At 33.4% G+C, this 18600-nt stretch overlaps 1 protein-coding gene across 4 annotated transcripts in view; it reads left to right on the forward strand.

The window, feature by feature from the left end:
- Sclt1 (sodium channel and clathrin linker 1) overlaps nucleotides 1-18600 on the forward strand; it is a 176388-nt gene that overhangs the window by 32396 nt on the left and 125392 nt on the right. For all 4 annotated transcript variants that reach the window (XR_006855097.2, XM_046459634.2, XM_046459633.2 and 1 more), the window contains exons 3-6: nucleotides 4636-4682; nucleotides 5201-5273; nucleotides 8878-8933; nucleotides 17109-17244. Coding sequence is in view for 3 of the 4 variants with exons in the window: in XM_046459634.2 (XP_046315590.1) it covers nucleotides 4636-4682; nucleotides 5201-5273; nucleotides 8878-8933; nucleotides 17109-17244 (312 nt within the window). In the remaining variant the exon portion in view is untranslated. The remainder of the gene's footprint in view (nucleotides 1-4635; nucleotides 4683-5200; nucleotides 5274-8877; nucleotides 8934-17108; nucleotides 17245-18600) is intronic.

Below are 18600 nucleotides of genomic sequence, written 5' to 3' on the forward strand. Positions count from 1 at the left end.
AGTGATGAAAGCAAAGAAGACCAAAATAAATGGTGAAACACCCTGTGTTCATGGATTGGAAGATTTAATATGTGGAAGTGTCCATACTACCCAAAGCAGTATAGAGTCCGTGCAATCTATATCAAAATCTCATGGGCATTTTTTACAGAAGTAGAAAAAGAATCCTAAAAATTGTATGGGACCACCAAAGACCCTAAACTGCTAACCAAATCTTGAGGAAGAACAAGGCTGGAGGCATTTCACTTCCTAATTTCAAGCTACATTCAGAACTATATTACTGTATTTATCAGACAGTATGAAAAAAGACACATAAACCAGTTGAGCAGGATAGAGAACACAGAAGTCAACTCACACGTTGGCAACTAATCTTCAACAAAGGTGTCAAGAATGTACAACGAGGAAAGAATTATCTTTAATAAATGGTGCTGGGAAATCTAGATATCCAAATGCAAAAGAACGAAAGTAGATTTTTGTGCCATACCCTCCTTCAAAAAAAAAAATCCAGGACCCGAAACCATAAGATTACTACATGAAAACAGGAGAACTCCTTGACATTGGTCTTGGCAATGATTTTTTGTCATATGTATGGAGAGAGTGAGTTCTTCATTACTCAGTCTTAAGAAAGAAGGAAATTTTACCATCTGTGACAACATGGATGTAACTTGGAGACATTATGGTACATGAAATAAACCAGACAAATACTTTATGATATTACTTAGATGTAGAATTTTTAAACATCAAACTCATAAAAACAAAGAGTAAAATTGTGGCAGAAAACAAGATTTTGTTCAGGTGGTGTAAACTATCAGTTATAACAAAAGTAAGTTCCAGAGATCTGATATACAGCATGGTGAATGAAGTTAAGAATAATGTAGTATAGCTGGCTGTGGTAGCACACACCTGTAATCCCAGCAACTAGAGAAGCTGAGGCAGGAGGATTGCAAGTTTGAGGCCAATCTCAGCAACTTAGCAAGGCCCTCAACAATTTGGTGAAATCCTAACTCAAAAAATAAAAATAAAAAGGGCTTGGGATGTGCTCAGTGGTAAAGCCCCTCTAGGTTAAATCCCTGGTACAAAAAACGAAAAAAAAATGTGTCATATACTTGAAGTTTGCTAACAAAGTAAATCTCATGGCTTCTCACCACAAAACAAAACACAAGGGTAACTATGAAGAAATGGATGTGTTAACTACCTTGATTGTGGCAGTCACCTCACCATGTATATGTGTGTATCAGATAGCACATGTACACCTTAGAGACACAGTTTTCTTTTGTCAGTTATACCTCAGCACAGCCTAATGGCTAAAGACATGAAAATGGATAATGTTTTCACTGAAAAAGAGATACAATGTCTCATAAGCACAGGAAAAGATGTTCATCATCATCATTTTTGTGTTGCTGAACAAATCGCCATAAACACAGACAATTAAAACAACACAAATTCTTATCTTACAGTTCTGGAGGTCAGAATTCTGAAATGGGTTCACTAAACTGAAAGTGTACACAAGGCTGTGCTCTGTCTGAAGTCTCGTATCTTCACATCTCTGTGGGTTTCTTCTTCATGTAGCAGAGTGTGTGGAAAACAAGATTTTGATTCTAATTCCAACTACCTCCTTCTTTATAAAGACCTTATGATGACATTGATTATCCATCTGGATAATCTAGAATTTTCTTCCATGTTTGAATTCTTAATCACATCTGCCAAATTCCTTTTGCCATATGCCATAGCAAATTCACAGGTTCAGAGTTTAGGATGTAAACATTTTTGGTGGTCATTGTTCAGCCTACCACAATTAAATTAAATCACTAGATTTAAAACAAAACATGGTGAAATGTCACTGTGTACCTTCCAGGATGGTTACAATAAAATATAGTGACAACACCATATGTTGAGGAGTATGTGAAAAAAATGGATCAATCATTGCTGTGATTTGGATGTGGTTGTTCCCCAGGGATCATTGTTGGAGGCATGGTGTTCAGGGTGGTGGTGTTCAGAGGTTGGAACTAGTGGGAGGCCTATAGGCCATTAGGGGAGCTGCTCTCAGAAGGGTTAATGCCAATCTCAAAGTGAGTGAGTTGTTCTCATGAGAGCAAGTTGTTAAGAATCCCTTTCTGGCCTTTGGTCTTGCTGGGTGATCCCTCCCATTTCCATACTTTTCACCATGATGCCATGTGCCTTGTGGTAGAGCCAGGAAAGGTCCTTTCCAGAATAGAGCATGCTCTTGGTCCAGAAGAGTGAGCTAAGTAAACCTCTTTACTATATTACACAGCCTCAGCTATTTTGTTATAGCAACATAAAATGGAATAATAATAATCATGTATTGTTGGTGGGAATATAAAATGTTATGGCTACTCTGGGAAACAGTTTGGTAGTTTTTTTAAAACCGGAAACATGGAACTAATATTAGAACCAGCATTTGTATTCTTGATCATTTTATATTCACAAAAAAATCTGTATACAAATGTTTATAATAGCTTTGTTCATATATCCCCAAACAAAGAACAACCAAGATACCCTTCTGGGGGAAGGGTTAAATGAAGTGTAGTACATGCTTACAATATAATATTGTTCAGCAATAAAAATGAATAATTATTGACACAGGCAACAAGTGTCTAGGATAGTGTACTGAGTGGTGGGGGGAAGCCAATCCCAGGAGATTAGATATTGTTTGATTCCATTTATGTACACTGTAAAACTGACAAATATAAATGGAGTCCAGACCGGTGGTTGCCAATGTTCAGGGGCAGTGAGGGTGAGAGGTAAGTAGGTATGGCTAAATTGGCTGCATGAGGGACCCTTGGGTTATGGAACTCTTCTGTATCTTGAGAGCATCAGTATCCTGGTGGTGACATTGTACTACAGGTAGTCCCCAACCTACCATGGTTTGCTTTTAGATATTTTTTTACTATGGGATGGTGAAAAGCAATGCATATTCAATAGAAAAACTATTCTTTGAATTTTCATCTTTTGGGGCGGGGTAGCAGTATGTGATGTAACACTCTTTTGTCATGGTGGGTAGCAGCAGTGAGTCACAAATCCCAGTCAGCCACATGATCAGAAGGGTGCAAAACCTGTGCTTTTCTGTATACTGTGTTGCTGAGCTATGATGTTTGGTAAGTTAACTGTATATTTCAACTTATTATGTTTTCACATTATGCTTTCATCTTACGACGTATGTATCAGGACATAAACCTATCATAAGTTGAGGAATATATTACACTGTAGTTTTATAAGGTGTGACCATTGGAGAAAACTGATCAAAAGCTATATGACATTTTTTCTATTATTTCTTACAGTTTCTTGTGAATCTTTTATAATCATCTCAAAATTTAAAATCTAAACATTTTTTTAAACTTATAAGATGTAACTAAAGTCATGCTCAGAGGGAAGTTCATAGCCTCCCTTACGAGTATTTAAGGAGAAAAGATAGAAAAAGTAGAGCAAATTAGCACACCTCCCCCCCCCCTCAAAAAAGGAGAAAGAGGTAGAAATCAAGGGGGTGGGGAACATAAGACTGGGAAAAACTACAAAGCTAAAAATGTTCATTGTTTTAAAAGGTTGATAGAATCATAAAATTTATGGATCTCTTTCAAGGTAGATCCAGGAAAAGAAAAATACTAATTTTTGAAGAATCTACTGATGTGTTTTTATGTTGATATTGTATCTGGGACTTGGTGTATTCTCTTATTAGTCCTAATAATTAGCAGTCTATATGGCATTTTCTAGGTAAATGGTAATTTGTCTGTAAATAAGAATACTGTTATTTTGCTTTTCTTCCTTTAATTCTCCCCCACATCATGTTGTATTGACGAAAACTTTTAGTATGATTGTTTCAGTCAGCTTTTCACTGCTGCTACTTGAAGACCAACCAGAACAATTGTAGAGGAGGAAAAGTTTATTTAGGGGCTCATGGTTTCAGAGTTCTCAATCCATAAACAGCAGGCTCCATTCCTCAGGGCTCAAAGTGAGACTGAACATCATGGAGGAAGAGTGTGGCAGAGGGAACCAGCTCACGTGATCCAGAAGCAGAGAGAGAGGTTACAAATATATACCTGCCAGATACAAATATATACCCAAAGCCACGCTCCCATTTCCCACCTCCTCTAGCCACACCCACCACTTTAGTTACCACTCAGTTAATCCCTATCAGGGGATTAATTCACTGATCTGTTTAGGATTCTCACAACCCAGTCATTTCTCCTTTGAACCTTCTTGCCTTGTCCTACACGTGTGCTTCTGGGGACACCTCACATCCAAATCATAACAATGATGTCGAATGTCAGCAGTGAGAGTGGGCAGCCTTGTATCCCTGCTGAATGTAATGTGGTGCCTCTGCTCGGTCATCGTGAAGAATGGTCATTAATGTCGGTTTCTAAAATCAAGAAAAATTACTTATATTTCTAATTTGTCAAGAGTGTTCTGTTCTGATTTATTTTGTTTTGGCATATATGACTGGTAAATTTACCAAATGAGTTTCAATATCAGTTAAATTGATTTTTCCCCTTTTTCTCTCTTTTTGAATTACATCAATAGATTTTATAAATTTTAAATTTTTAAATTATATTTCATTTAAACTGTCAGTTTGGGCTAGAATGATGTGAGAAAATATTTAAAGATTCGTATTTTTTATTATAGAAAACTTTCGTCAAAGGAGATGGAGATGACGTATCAGTAAACCAAAGGTAAAGTATTACCACAAAAATGTGATTTTCTTAATTATATCAATTATCATTTAAAGGTTTCTTTTAGTATTAGGGAAGTTTTGTCATGGTCTGCTAAGTTCGTTTTAAGTGACTTGTATTGAACTGATAAAAAATGCAAGTGTTACAGAGTCTGTAAGAGTGGTTCACAGCAGAGGGTGATTTGGCCCCTGTCCCCCAGGAGATGCTTAGCAATGTCTGGTAACACTTTTATTTCTTACCACAAGCAAAACCCAAGGACAGGGACAATGCGACTGGCATCTACTACATAAAGATCAGGGACACTATTAAATAGCCTAAATGCCTAATGCCCTATCCCACACATGACAAAGAACTTTCAGTCCAAAATATTGATTGTGCTAAGATTTAAAACCCTTAATTTAGGAAAAAAGGCCAGGTATTGATTCCTATTAAATGTTAATGTGTAATTTATTTCACTTGTTAGATACTTATTAAGCTAAGTAGCATTTAAAATATAGCATATTCATTTTTTTCTTTAGTTTTTTGGCTCCTCTTATTACTGAGTATGATAAACAACTAGAAGAGCTAAATGGCCAGCTGAAATATTATCAGGTATGAAATCTTAATTATGAATCTTTTTGTAATATTTTATTTTGAAAATATTAAAGATTCACATTCCTTTAAAAAATTGTCAGAAATAAAATATTTTGCTATATTCATTCAATTCTTGGCTCTCTGTAAGCATGCATGTGTGTTTAAAGTTTCTCTTCAGTTTTGTTTTTTAATTCAGTATTTCCTTGCTCTTGTCTGGCAGGAACATCTTAGATGCTTAGTAGAATCTTTTGGTCACATTATTGCTTGCTTATATGCTTTTCTCTCTCTCAAACTAACTCATCCTTTAAGACCCTTCTTATTTTCATTCTATCTGTCTTTCTTACTGTTTGCATAATGGACTTTCCCCTCAATTTGAAATAGTGTCTCAGTCAGATGCTTTTGTTTATATTTTTTACATATTTTTATTAATCCACTTCTAATATAGACTTGAACTGCAACAGTTTTTTGTTTTTTTCCTGAAATCCTCTTAGCAATGAGCGCTTATTTTAGGAATGAAGAAAAAAGAAACAGAGAAAGCTGTCTCTTCAGACAGATTATTATTCTGGGTTCCAGGGCTTCTGAAACTAGAATCATGGAAAATTAGAGTAATAGCACAGAATTGTTCAGGGTACAATCTGAGTTTCAGTGCATTACATTTTTAGAATATAACTAATATTTATAATGTGTTTCTTTGAACTGAGAATGTCTTTTACATTTTCTCCCCCAATTTTTTGATACTGGGATAATAATACAATAGAAGAATTTCTTAATTAGAATTTACACGTCTGAAGCTAGGCCCACCAGCTGGCAATGACTTCTCTTTGTTAGAGCTTGAATATACTCATGATTGTATTTGGCTAAGATACCAATCCCTGGATCAGTTTTGTTGTGGAAAGGCAAGTAGGGTTGACTTAATTTAGTGCAGATGGAAGAAAGTATAATGAATTGACATAAAAACAACCCTTGAGACTGATTTTTCTCAGAATGGCACTTTAGACATGGCAGACACTAAGCACTTGCTGTCTTCATTACTTTTCTCTTTATGCATTGGTAGGATAAGATCCTGTGTTATGCTTTAAAGTATAGCCCATAGTAGGTCTTTAAATATCTGATAAATGATTAAATGACAAGGCTTATGGAAACATGATGGTTAGAGCTAGTTTAACAGTCTCTTATTTTTCAATTAATGGATTGATATGTAGCTTTACCGAGAGAATACATGCCTACAATTCCTAAGCATAAAGTTAGGTTATTCTATTGCATTTGGAAATACGTAGACTTCCATCTACAAAAGATTATTCCTCTAATATATAAAGGTAAAAAATGAACCTAAGTTTCAAAAACAGGCTTTTCTTTAAATTGCATTTTCTATTTTATCATAAGCCAATTCTTAATTCATTTTCTAGTCTTTATTATGTACTTTTTAGCCTGTGGTCATTTAAATTTAAGCTAACCACAATAATGCCTTTTCATCTTTCTAATTGACAATTAAAGAACAACAGAAAGCTCTTTTTTTTGCACAAATGATGTTTTGCTTTTATCTTTAGTGAATCTAAAGTTTTTCTGAATCTGCTGTCTATAAATTGCTGAAATGGCATATTATGTGCTCTAATAGTTATAGCATAGAATAACTTATTATCTTGAAATTAGTCTTTTAAACTTTTTATTATAAGTTTCATGCATCCCTTTAGTCAGCTATTTTACTACAGTGTTTAGTTTCATTTTCATTTAGCATTCTCACCATCTAAGGGTGATTACTAAATTAATTACTAGAAAGTCCAGAATCTGTATATGGTATGTTAAGAAATTTGTAATGTTTTGAACAACCAACAATAAAAAATTAAAAAAAAAAAAAAAAGAAAGTCCAGAATCTGTGATGATAAATAGTTGTTACTTCTTTTAGAGAGGAAAAAAAGATATTGACAGCTTCTTCTAGAATCACTGCTCAAATTGATATCATTAATTAGTAGAACTAATTCTTATGACTTACTGACTTGATCCAAAAATACTCTATCTTCAAAGCAGGAAAAGAATTGTTGTAATTCTCTATAGAAAGATTTTCTGCCAGAAAAATGTAAATAGTAGGGGGAAATTAGATGATGTGAGACTACTGTGTCAATTTCCTTCCCTTTCAAATATTAAATGTTTTGAAATATTTTACAGTAAAGAATTTTAATGTAACCATTATTATCCATATATAAATGTAACTGATGCATATGTATCCTTTGTAAGTTTTTGCAAATAAGAAATACTTTTCAAGATACACTTATATTTAAAAATTTTTTAAAGATCAATTTTTAAAAAAAAAATTTAAATAAGGATAATTGCTATAGTAAAACCCAGATTTTTCGGCAGCACATTGAAGATCCACATCTTCTTTTTCCAGTTTTATTTCTTACTCCATGTCTGGTCAGTGCTCAGTTATCTGGTAGTAAGTTAATTCATTTTGGTTTAAGTGTGATTCAGGCAGAGCAGGGTTCTGGGAAAAATTCACCTTTCACGCCAGCTTTATAGTTAGAATTGAGTATTGCTGCTTTCTGAGAGCAAGCTACCTTGAGCTTCTCTGATTGGAAGGGAGAGAGGAGGACTTGGAGAATTGTCTGTCCTATGTGTCTTTTGCCAGGGCTCACTCCAGGCCTGGTTCCTGTCCTTCACCAGGGTGCACAATCAAGGTCAGTGGGCGTGTCCAAGTTGATGGCACTTTCAAGTGTGATTTTTACCTGGCCTCCTTCTTCCACTCACCCATTTATTCTTATTGAGAGCCAACTAGTTATTCTTTGCCTTTATGCTTTCACTTATAGTTCTCCTTCCTTTTTGTTTTGAAATCCTAGGAGTCCCTTTATTCCCTCAGAGAAAGTTCATCAAAACTTCAACTTGTTCCCTGTGCAGGATGTGTTTTATTCTTCAGAATGTGTTTTATTTTATTTATTTATTTTTTTTAGAGAGAGAGAGAGAATTTTTTAATATTTATTTTTTTAGTTTTCGGCGGACACAACATCTTTGTATGTGGTGCTGAGGATCGAACCCAGGCCGCACGCATGCCAGGCGAGCACGCTACCGCTTGAGCCACATCCCTAGCCCCAGAATGTGTTTTATTTTTAAACTCTCTTTCCTGCTAAGTATAAGTCAGTAACCATGCCTAATTTCCACAGCAGCCTTGCATAGGGCAAAGGTTTAGATAGTTAATGAAGCTGCTGAGTCAGAGACTAATTGAATGGCTGCTGAAGAAAACCAAAATGCTCACACTTAAGGGGGCTTCACCTAAGCTGAATTAAGATATATCCAAGATACAGGAATCATCTGGTGTTTGTTATAATGTGATACTGAGAGGTAACTTTCATCCTTTTTTCATGGCTACAAATGCTAGGAATTATATGTACAAATATTTTTCAATGTGTTACATAAAGTATTTTTATCTTATTTATAGCCTATTCAAAATGAATGTTTTCTTATGTTCTGTGAATTATCAAACTATTCACATTTAAAGTTGATTATTGAAAGTAATGAGTAAGTTTATCTGTAGACTAACGTTAAGTCAGATTGCTTCCATGTGAATAGACTAGTTGATGGAGATTTAATCATCTGGAAAAATGTATCGTTACACCATATCTTATTCTTTCAGCAACAGATGGGTGAGATGAAACTACAACTTGAAAATGTCATCAAGGAAAATGAAAGGTAGATCATTTAGCTTTTGGTTCTTTTTTTGCTGTTTTTGTTATTTGATACATAAAATCTGCTGGTTAAAGGACTATGCTCTGGCATCTGATTTTTTTTAGTTGTTGTTGTTGTTCTACTCCTGGCTCCAATACTTGTGACCTTAAGTAAATTGTCGAACTTCTTTTTGCTTAGTTTTCTCATCAATGAATTGGAAATATTAACGGAACCTTTTTCATAGGGTTGTCTGTAAGGGTAAAGTCATTTTTCAAGGACTTGAAATAGGGCACACAATAAGTATCTTATAAATATAATCAATTGAGTGTCATGTATTATATATTTTAGGAAACATACTGATAAAGCAGAAATTTGTCAACCCCCATCCTGCTTCAAAGGGACTAAAAATGTTGCCAGTACTGATATGTCTACCCATATTTTCATCCCTGTTTCCATTCTTCTTCCCTTTGCCAGAAGTAAACACTACCATGAATTTTGTGTTTATCATTCTGTTTAAAAATTTTATAGGTGTGTCTATCCACAAACAATATGTTGTTTAGTTTTTCATGTTTAAAAACTATATAAACATCATGTCATCTAGTAGTCTGGTACTTACTTTTTTCACTGAATATCATTCACAAGTACGAGAGTTTCCAGGGATGAAATTGCTATGTCACAGATTGTACAGCGGTTTAACCTTACAATATAATACCAACTTAATTTTCAAAGTTACATTCTCACCAGTGATATTTCTAACTTTATATTGACCAATACATTTTACTAGCACTAGCTCTTATCAACCTTCTTAAATTTTGTTACTTTGTTCATTGTGGTTTTAATTTACGTTTTCTAAATACTTAATATGGCTAATCACTTTTTATGTTTGTTTACCCATTTGGTTATCTTTTCTCATGAAATATTTATTCATCTTTCCCATAATTTTCTATTTATCTTTTTCTTATTAAGTTGTCTGTATTTCCCTTACATGCCTCCTAGTGGTAAAATTTTAATCTTATCTGTAACTCCAGCTTCAGAGATATCTGAGAAATATAGTTTCAGGCTTTTGGCCACTCTTATAAGAGGCAGAAATATGGAAATGAACAGAAATGAATAATAAGTGGCAATTATTCATACAACATAGTAGACCATAGATGTTTAAAATATCTATTCCCAGGTTACAGGATTTGAGGAACAGAACTTTCTTTTTCTTTCAATCTTAAGATAGTGGAAAAAACTACCTTAAGATCTTTATTTGGGAATATAAGGAAATTCTAAAAAGCTTTCTGTTTTTAGAATCAGAAAACAGAAAGAATATAAAGTTAGTACTTAATAAATTAAATTAAAGTGACTTATTTTGCATTATTGTTTAATAAGTTTGTTGGTTTTTGTTTTCTGATATATAAAGTTTTAAAATTTGACTTCACTTTTCCTGATTATCATATCTTTAGTGCCAATGTTAGTCAGAAATGTTCAATTAATATTTGTTGTATTAACATAAAACATTTATATATATTCATATTTACATATATATTCCTGTTTAGATCTAGATGCTTCAAGAAAGAGAGGCTCATGTTATTTTAAAGCAGTTGGAATATATAATGAGGAAATATATGTACTGTAACTAGAACTGGGAAAACGTCAGGATCATCTCTGAGGATATGATCCTCTTTCCAATTCACAGGATCTCACCCTGCCTTCTGTGTAGCAGCTCCTTCCACTCTTCTAACCAAAAGGAGAATTCTGTCTCTTCTATAGTTCAAATTCAAGACACCCAATCCTGTTGGTTTAACCAACTACCAACACTTATATTCATCAGAGCTCTTCATACCAGCCAGCTTATGGTAGACCTTGATTGATAGGGCTGCCCTTGACTTAATCATTGACTTCCCTGTACACAGTATAGCTCATGCAGTTTCCTAGAGTCATGGGCTATGGATGGGGTGACTTAAGTCTCAGCATGGCAGACACAGTAACTACAACATATCCTTGTAGATCAGGATGCAGTTGTGAAAGACCTTTCTCTGACTGGAGATATCAGATAAGGCTCAAACTGCTGGGTGAAATTCAAGATGACTCTTTCAGAATGACTGGTATTTCATTAGCTGAAAATAAAATATACGTTCCATAAATTACAGGTCTATTAATATGGCTATATCTCAGCATATTTAGGGAAATTATTCATGATGAGACTTGGATGAGGAGTGGGGACCAGATTACACAAGATTTTACATATTTTGCTAAGGAGTTTGAACTTTTCCTACAGATAGCAGCAGTACAGTGAGCCCTTGAAGGATTTTAAACATAGAAGAGGGTGAGGGTGCACTTTAGAAGGATTGTTTCCAGTTATACTTCAGAGCTGGAGAATACCCTTCCTTGGAGTGGCCTAAGAAGAGAATCAATAATTTGCCTTATCAGGCTATTCTGCATTAACCCCCAAAATAAAGCCTGCCCCATAGTCATGGTGTGGACATTGTCACTGAGCAGGCTTGGATTTAGAGGATGAAGAAAGTTTGTCCAGTGAAAGGAGAGGTCACACAAAGCAGTTGTCTAGAATGTTTTGTATTTACGTTTATTTGTCTAACTCTCTCTTCCGTCTCATTTAATTGATTCTAAGATGTGCTTTCTCCCCTTTGTCCATTGTAACACCTCCAAAGTGAGATGTAGCCAGAGTCCATGGCATGTCAAAGGTTGTAGGCAGCAGTTTTTCTTTTTCTTAGTACATAAAAGAACAGTACATCTTAATATCAAGAACAAATCCAGTTCAAAGACATATAGGCTGGAATTGTGTTTGATTCTTCTTTGTCTTTATTATTCACATTATAGCTGGCATCAGATATAGTAGACACCCTTTTATCTTCTGACAGACTAGTTGGTTTTTTTGTTTGAGAGTCAAAAAAAATGGTGGATAATAAAAAAAATAGAAAATTTAAAAATTTTGACTTTGAGTTAATATAAAGGAATGTGCATTCCTTAATTTTTTGATATGCCAGGGTCTTAACTTTAAGTCTATTAATTGTACTTTTTTGTTGTCTGTCATGTGTAAACCATATAAGTGTATTTCATTTATAATTTCCTTTTCAATTTCTTTGAAGAAGAATGAGAACTCAGAGATCCTCTTTATTTCCTTTTAATCCTATGTAACTGTAATTTTTCTGACTTCTTATAATTAATTATTTTCACTACTTCCATTTTAACAGCAATTATTCAATTTATATTTATTGAGATTTTCACATTTGGCTTAGGTTTTACAGAAAAAAATAACTTCTATACTTTTATTAGTTTGTGTCATATTTAATTCAATTATGCAGTTATAATAACAAATTTTGGCAGATATTTTAGCTTGACTTAAGATCTGCTGCGACCTCCTTTTAATATGTTTTCCTATACTTCAGAGGCTATAAAACTGTTAACTAGTCCAGGATATGAATTGGGTGCTGCCGATGATAAGCACTTGAAGAGACCTACTTTGAGACTCAAATAGGAAGAGAGGCTGAGCCTCTGGCATGTATTTGAGGGTGAGGATCTAACAAGTGTAGTATGGCTCTTGAGCCCACTGCTTTAGCAGTCACAGCTCTCACAGCTGTGACAGGGTGTTCCTGTGAATGACAGCTCTGCCAGCAACTTCCTGATCTCAGGATCTCAGCCAAACACGTGTGATCCTGTAACCACTAATTGGTATAACTATTTCCCTATAGTCCAGCTTTCTCACAGTGGCCAATGTAGCAGTTCCCTCAACAAACTAGTTCTGCAGTTAGCTAAACCAGTAAGATTGACTTTTTCCCCCAGAATTTGTAGTGCACTATAGAAACCAACTAACTAATGGTAACAGCCAAAAAAGCAACTATGCATGTTACTATTGGATGTGTGGTACTATTAGAGTTATTAATAACAAGGATAACACTATTTGCCTCCTGGAATCTTTACATGATTTCTCTTCTTACTATCAAGCCAAGTAAGTATGATAGAATTTTCTCCTTTCTATTTTCCTATGGCTCTTCCATTTTGATTTGCTCATGTATTTGAATGAATATAAATAGAACCATAACTGTCTTATTAACCTGTATATAATCTGTTCAGATATTTGTTGAACTAAAATCATGGACTTTTATGGATTTTTTTAAACCATACTGCATTGCCATTTTTTCATTGCTGTGGCCAAAATACCTGACAAAAACAACATAGAGGAGCAAAAGTCTATTTTGGCTCAGTGTCAGAGGTTAGCCCATGGTCAGCTGAGTGCATGGTTCTGGGGCCAAGGTGAGGCAGAACAGCATGGCAGAAAGGCATGATAGAGGAGAACTGCTCCATTCATGGTGGCCAAAAAGCAAAGAGGGAGGGGAAGGTGCCCCAGGGAAGAAGAGTCCCTCCAGGGCACACCCACCATGACCCACCTCATCCAGCCATGCCCCGCTGGTCTACAGTTACAATCCATTTAGACCATTCTAACTAGGTTACAGCTCTCATATTCTAATCATTCCACCTCTAAATATCCCTGTTTTAACATAGGAGCTTTAGGAGTACATCTCATATTCAAACTATAACACATACATAAAAATAAATAATACCTTAAAATAGATTAACTCCCTAAACCTTTATGGTACTTTAGTGGTTTTTCTCAATTATATTGCTAATATCTTTGTAGAATCAGATAAAATTTATCTAATCAGTATTTACAAATATGTATTTGTATGTTTCAAAGAAAACAAGGCCAAAAATAAGCAAGGACATAGAGAATATAAGGAGCGAGTTCCAAGTACATGTGCATGTATATATCTTTTGCAAAAACTCATGTATTAGCCAACAACAATATACTTTATTTTTCAAAGATGCTTGAAACATTTACAAACATAGTTATAAATTGCAAGCCCTCCCCACCACATGCACGCATACAAATTAAAAATTAATAAATAAATCACGCCTATAATAAAATAGCAAAAGATGAACACAAAGAATTTCTCTTTACAACATTTTCAAATAACTTCAGATAAAAAGAATCAAACACTAAAATTAAAAACTACTGAAAATGGACAGACTAGGCATGTCAGTGCACATCTATAATGCCAGCTACTTGGGAGGCAGAGTTAGGAAGATCCCTTAAGCCCAGGGGTTCTGGCCAACTGGGTGATATAGCCAGATCTTGCCTCCAAAAAAGAACAGAATATCAAACTAATGAGATATAGCCAAAATAGTTCTCATAACAATTTGTCATTTTTAATAAATTGAAAATAGATAGTATTGTTTCCATTAATGGCAGAATAGGTAATTAGTCTTCTTCTGAGAAAAACTACAAATCTGGACAAAAAATAATATAAATCAAATCTGTTTAAAGGAATGAGAATTAGTGAGGTATTATAGAACTAAGACCAGGAAAAGAAAGAAATACAGAAATGTAAACCTGCATTTGGGACTCTTTTCTCTGGTGGTACACTGTCCCTAAAGAGGTGGAAAGAGGTTTAAAAACTAGGATGAACTTGAGACAAATTTACATGGCTAGAAAGGTGAATATTGACTTTCACTGTCCATGGAATTGTAATTAAGTGTCTCACAGCCTCTGGGTGTTGGGTTGGGATAGCCTAGGAATAGGAGTGACTCCAGGGGCTGGGGATGTGGCTCAAGCAGTAGCATGCTTGCCTGGCATGCGTGCGGCCCGGGTTCGATCCTCAGCACCACATACAAACAAAGATGTTGTGTCCGCCGAAAACTAAAAAATAAATATTAAAAAATTCTCTCTCTCTCTCTTTAAAAAAAAAAAAAGGAGTGACTCCAAATGGACTAATGTAAAAACATGGCTCTGAAGTGTCTTGACTCTTTGATATTGGCATAAAATGATCAGGATTTGAGAAAAAGAAAGAAGATCATTTTAAAGGAAGATGACCATAATTGTTAGGCCACAAAATATCACTGAACTTATTTATGTGTAATAATATAGCTTATATGTGGCATAAAAAGAACAAGTGACTGGAAGATTAGAGTTAGCATGGTAAAACAAGGTTCTAAATCATAATAATGGGAAATAGAAACAGATCCACAAGCTGGTCTCCAAAATATGCTTAATAGTTTCAATGAAATGAGATACAAAATTGAGAACTTTGATAGGAGAACTAAAACCAGTTTTAAAAAAAGGACCAAATACAAATTCTAAACTGAAAAAACATACATTATTAGAGATGAAATGTAATTGAAGAGAGAATCAGTGGAATGCTACAAGATCAGAGAGACAAGCGGAGAGAATATGAGAGTAAGGTAAGAGATGCAGGGAAAATAGTGAAAAGAGCTAAAATTCATGAGTATTTAACCCTTAAACAACATGGGTTCAAACTCTGTGGGTCCACTTAGAGACTTTTTTTAAAAAATGGAGTAGATTTCCAACAATTTGAAAAAGTTGGCAGATTAACAAACTATGTGGCCTAGAAATATTTTTTAAAAGTATGTCATGGATGCATAAACTATATGTAGATAAGAGTATATTTTACCATTTACTATCATAAAATCCACGCAAATAAACGGTAAAATTTTATTAAAACTTACAGAGACCATACATGGCACCATTTATAGTTGAGAGAAATAAAAACACATGTAATGATACATAATTAGATCTTTGTTTTATTATTTTGTCCATTTCATTTGCTATTGATTTAAAATCATTAGGATTATGATAGATTATGATGCAGTAAATTTTTGATGAAGAAATATATGTCATTAAAATGTTTATAGAAAGGCTTTCATAATAGAATGTAAATATTTTAATAATAGTTTCAAAGCAGACTATATCAGCGGCATGACAAAAATCTATTTGTTTATTTTTAACAGTAAAAATTTTCCTAGAAAATACATTCTGCTAGAAAATACAGCATTATTGTTTTTCCTCTGGAATTGAGCATGTCTTTCCTGAAATCTTACCATATTTCTGTTCATTTTTCTCTATTAAACATAATTTTATATCTATATGACAAATCTTTTAAAAATACTGTTAGATATTTTAAAATAAAAACATTCCTGTTATTGATACTTCTAAGTACTTTTTGATTATAAAATAATTAGCAAGTCTTGTCCTTCCTTAGAGAGTAATTTTCATTATTTTTAAAGTAATTATTTCCTTCTTTTTATTATATTTGAGAAGTTTGTTTTTGGTAAGTATGATCTGAAAATTAAGGTTGAATTTTTCTAGTTTCAGAGGAGATTTGTAGTATGAGATACTTCTCTTAAAGTTTTAAGTGGATGGGATGTGACTTGCATTTTCACCTTGAGATGTATTTGCTATAAATAATATTTTATGCTAGCAATTATATTAAATATGTATTTTCAAAATTTTTTAATATTATAAAATTTGATTCCTTTTAGTTTTATATGATTAAAAATTATATAAAACTATATATATAAAAGTCTCTCAAGTTATACTTTTACATAAAATTAAAGTCTCAAGTTGTACTTTCCTATCCCTATCCTTTTTTTTTTTTTTTCTGGTAATTGTTTTAAAGCTTGAAATATCTGTAATTTAATATTAAGATTAAAGGCTCTCAGAAGTATGATCAAGCTTATGTAAAGATGTGCTAGAAAGAAGAGTTTCTAATAGGCTTCGTTTCTAACCAGCAACCATTTTATTCTGCTCTGGTTTTTTTTTTTTTTTTTTAGATGGACACAACACAATGCCTTTATTTTTTTTATGTGGTGCTGAGAATCGAACCTTGGTTCCGCCCATGCAAGGCGGGCACTCTACCGCTGAGCCACAATCCCAGCTCCACTGCTCTGTTTTTTAACTGAACTAGTTAATTCAAATGAGTTTTTCAAAATACATTGAAGAAAGTAACAAATAATTCTTCAAGATATAAGGTGCCATTTATGTGACTACATGATACTAACACTTGATATTACTTTCTAAAATGGCTTGTTTTTATCATTTACTAAGGTATAACATCTGAATTTTGCCTTTTTTTCTTGAAAAAAATAAAATCAAGGACAAACTGAGTTCTGCTTCAGTTAATTATTACAATTTAATGCATTTGAAATTGTTCATCTTTTTATTCACAAAACACAGCATTTAATGGTGATTAAGCACTTTAAATTTTTTATTTGAAGTCTACTTAAAAATTATACAAAGAATTATTTTGGAGCCATGTGTTTATTTAATTGATCCCCAAATAGTAATTACTGCATTAAAATAAATTGAAATTATTGCTACATTAATTGTTTTTCCCAAAGGTTGCACAGTGAATTAAAAGAAGCTGTTGAAAAGCAATTGGAGGCCCTTCCCTTTAGCTCAGAGATAGGAAATGACATATATACAGATGAAGAAACAGTCAAGAACCTTCAAGAACAATTGCAACTAGCCAATCAAGTAAGTGATGGTATTTTTTAAAGCTTTAGACTGATTTTACAGAGATTTTTAAAAGTTTGTGTTTATTATTATTTATGAATGATAGAAAGTAACAAAATTGTTAGCACTTAATGATTTTCTTTAATTTGTCAGAATTGCTTTAAAAAAAAACTTGTATAAATACCATTTGGTATTTGTCCAGTATACTTTTTAAAGAAATATATATATTTTTTAGTTGCCAATGGATTTTTTTACTTTATTTGTTTATATGTGGTGCTGAGGATCGAACCCAGGGCCTCACACATGCCAGACAAGCACTCTACCACTGAGCCACAACCCCAATCCCCCCCAGTATCCTTTTTAGCTGAATCATAAAGCTTTTGATATGATTAATTTTTTTTGCCCTATAAGAATATTTTAATGTGAAAGGAAATTTTTAAAAGAAAACCACATTAGCTGGGTATAGTATTACATACCTGCAATCTCAATGAATTGGGAGACTGAAGCAGGAGGATTAAAAGTTCAAGGCCAGCCTCTACAATTTAGCAAAACCATGTCTCAAAATAAAAATAAAAAAAAAAAAAAAAGAAGGTTGAGAGTGTAGATCAGGGTGTAGATCAGTGGCAGAGTGTCCCTGGATTTAGTGCTTAGTACCACACACAAAAAAATAATAAAATAAAATAAATAAAAAACAGAAAATAATTTTATCCCACCTCCCTAAGTTTACATTTTTCATTTTTCTGTGTTTTCTTCTGATATTCTTTTATTCAATTTTCAAAGATTATACTATTACATTTTTCTAAAGTCATAGTTCTCCTAGAATTATACTTTTTCTCTTTTTTTCTTCCCTCATAGTGATTAAAATCTATGGGAAGCTGTAGCTGTGTTCTACATATCCTGTTTTTCAACACTATAAATTTTTGTCAGTTTATACATAGGAGAATTTATTTTACACCTTCATATTCTAAGTGTCTCATATCTTTCAATTGCTATTCTGCTATTTTCTAGCTGTGTAATTATAGAAAAACTTCTTTGGACCTCAGTTTCCTCACTTATAAATGGGGTTAGAATCATAGATCACAATTTGACTTTATAATTATCAGTGAAAAGTCACATTCTTTGGGAGTTTGGTTTTGAAATTCTTTACTTATGAAAGTGATATTTTAGTTAAGTCAGAAAGGCTATAGTCTTGAAAAGAAACATGAATTTAACATTGAATTTTTTTTTTTTAAAAAAAAAGGTAAATTGAGGGAGTTTAAAAATCAATTAGGAAAAAATGATGAGGAAAGCATAGTCTTTGTTCCAGACTAGGAGGGATTTACAGTTGTTTTTACGAAGTAAGTAAGTAAGTGGAAATTAGTTTATACTTAAATGACT

This window comes from Marmota monax, unplaced genomic scaffold, assembly GCF_021218885.2.
Source record: "Marmota monax isolate L192 unplaced genomic scaffold, Marmota_monax_Labrador192_F-V1.1 WCK01_AAM20220418_F8-fsc00039, whole genome shotgun sequence".
NCBI classification, from domain to species: Eukaryota; Metazoa; Chordata; class Mammalia; order Rodentia; family Sciuridae; genus Marmota; species Marmota monax.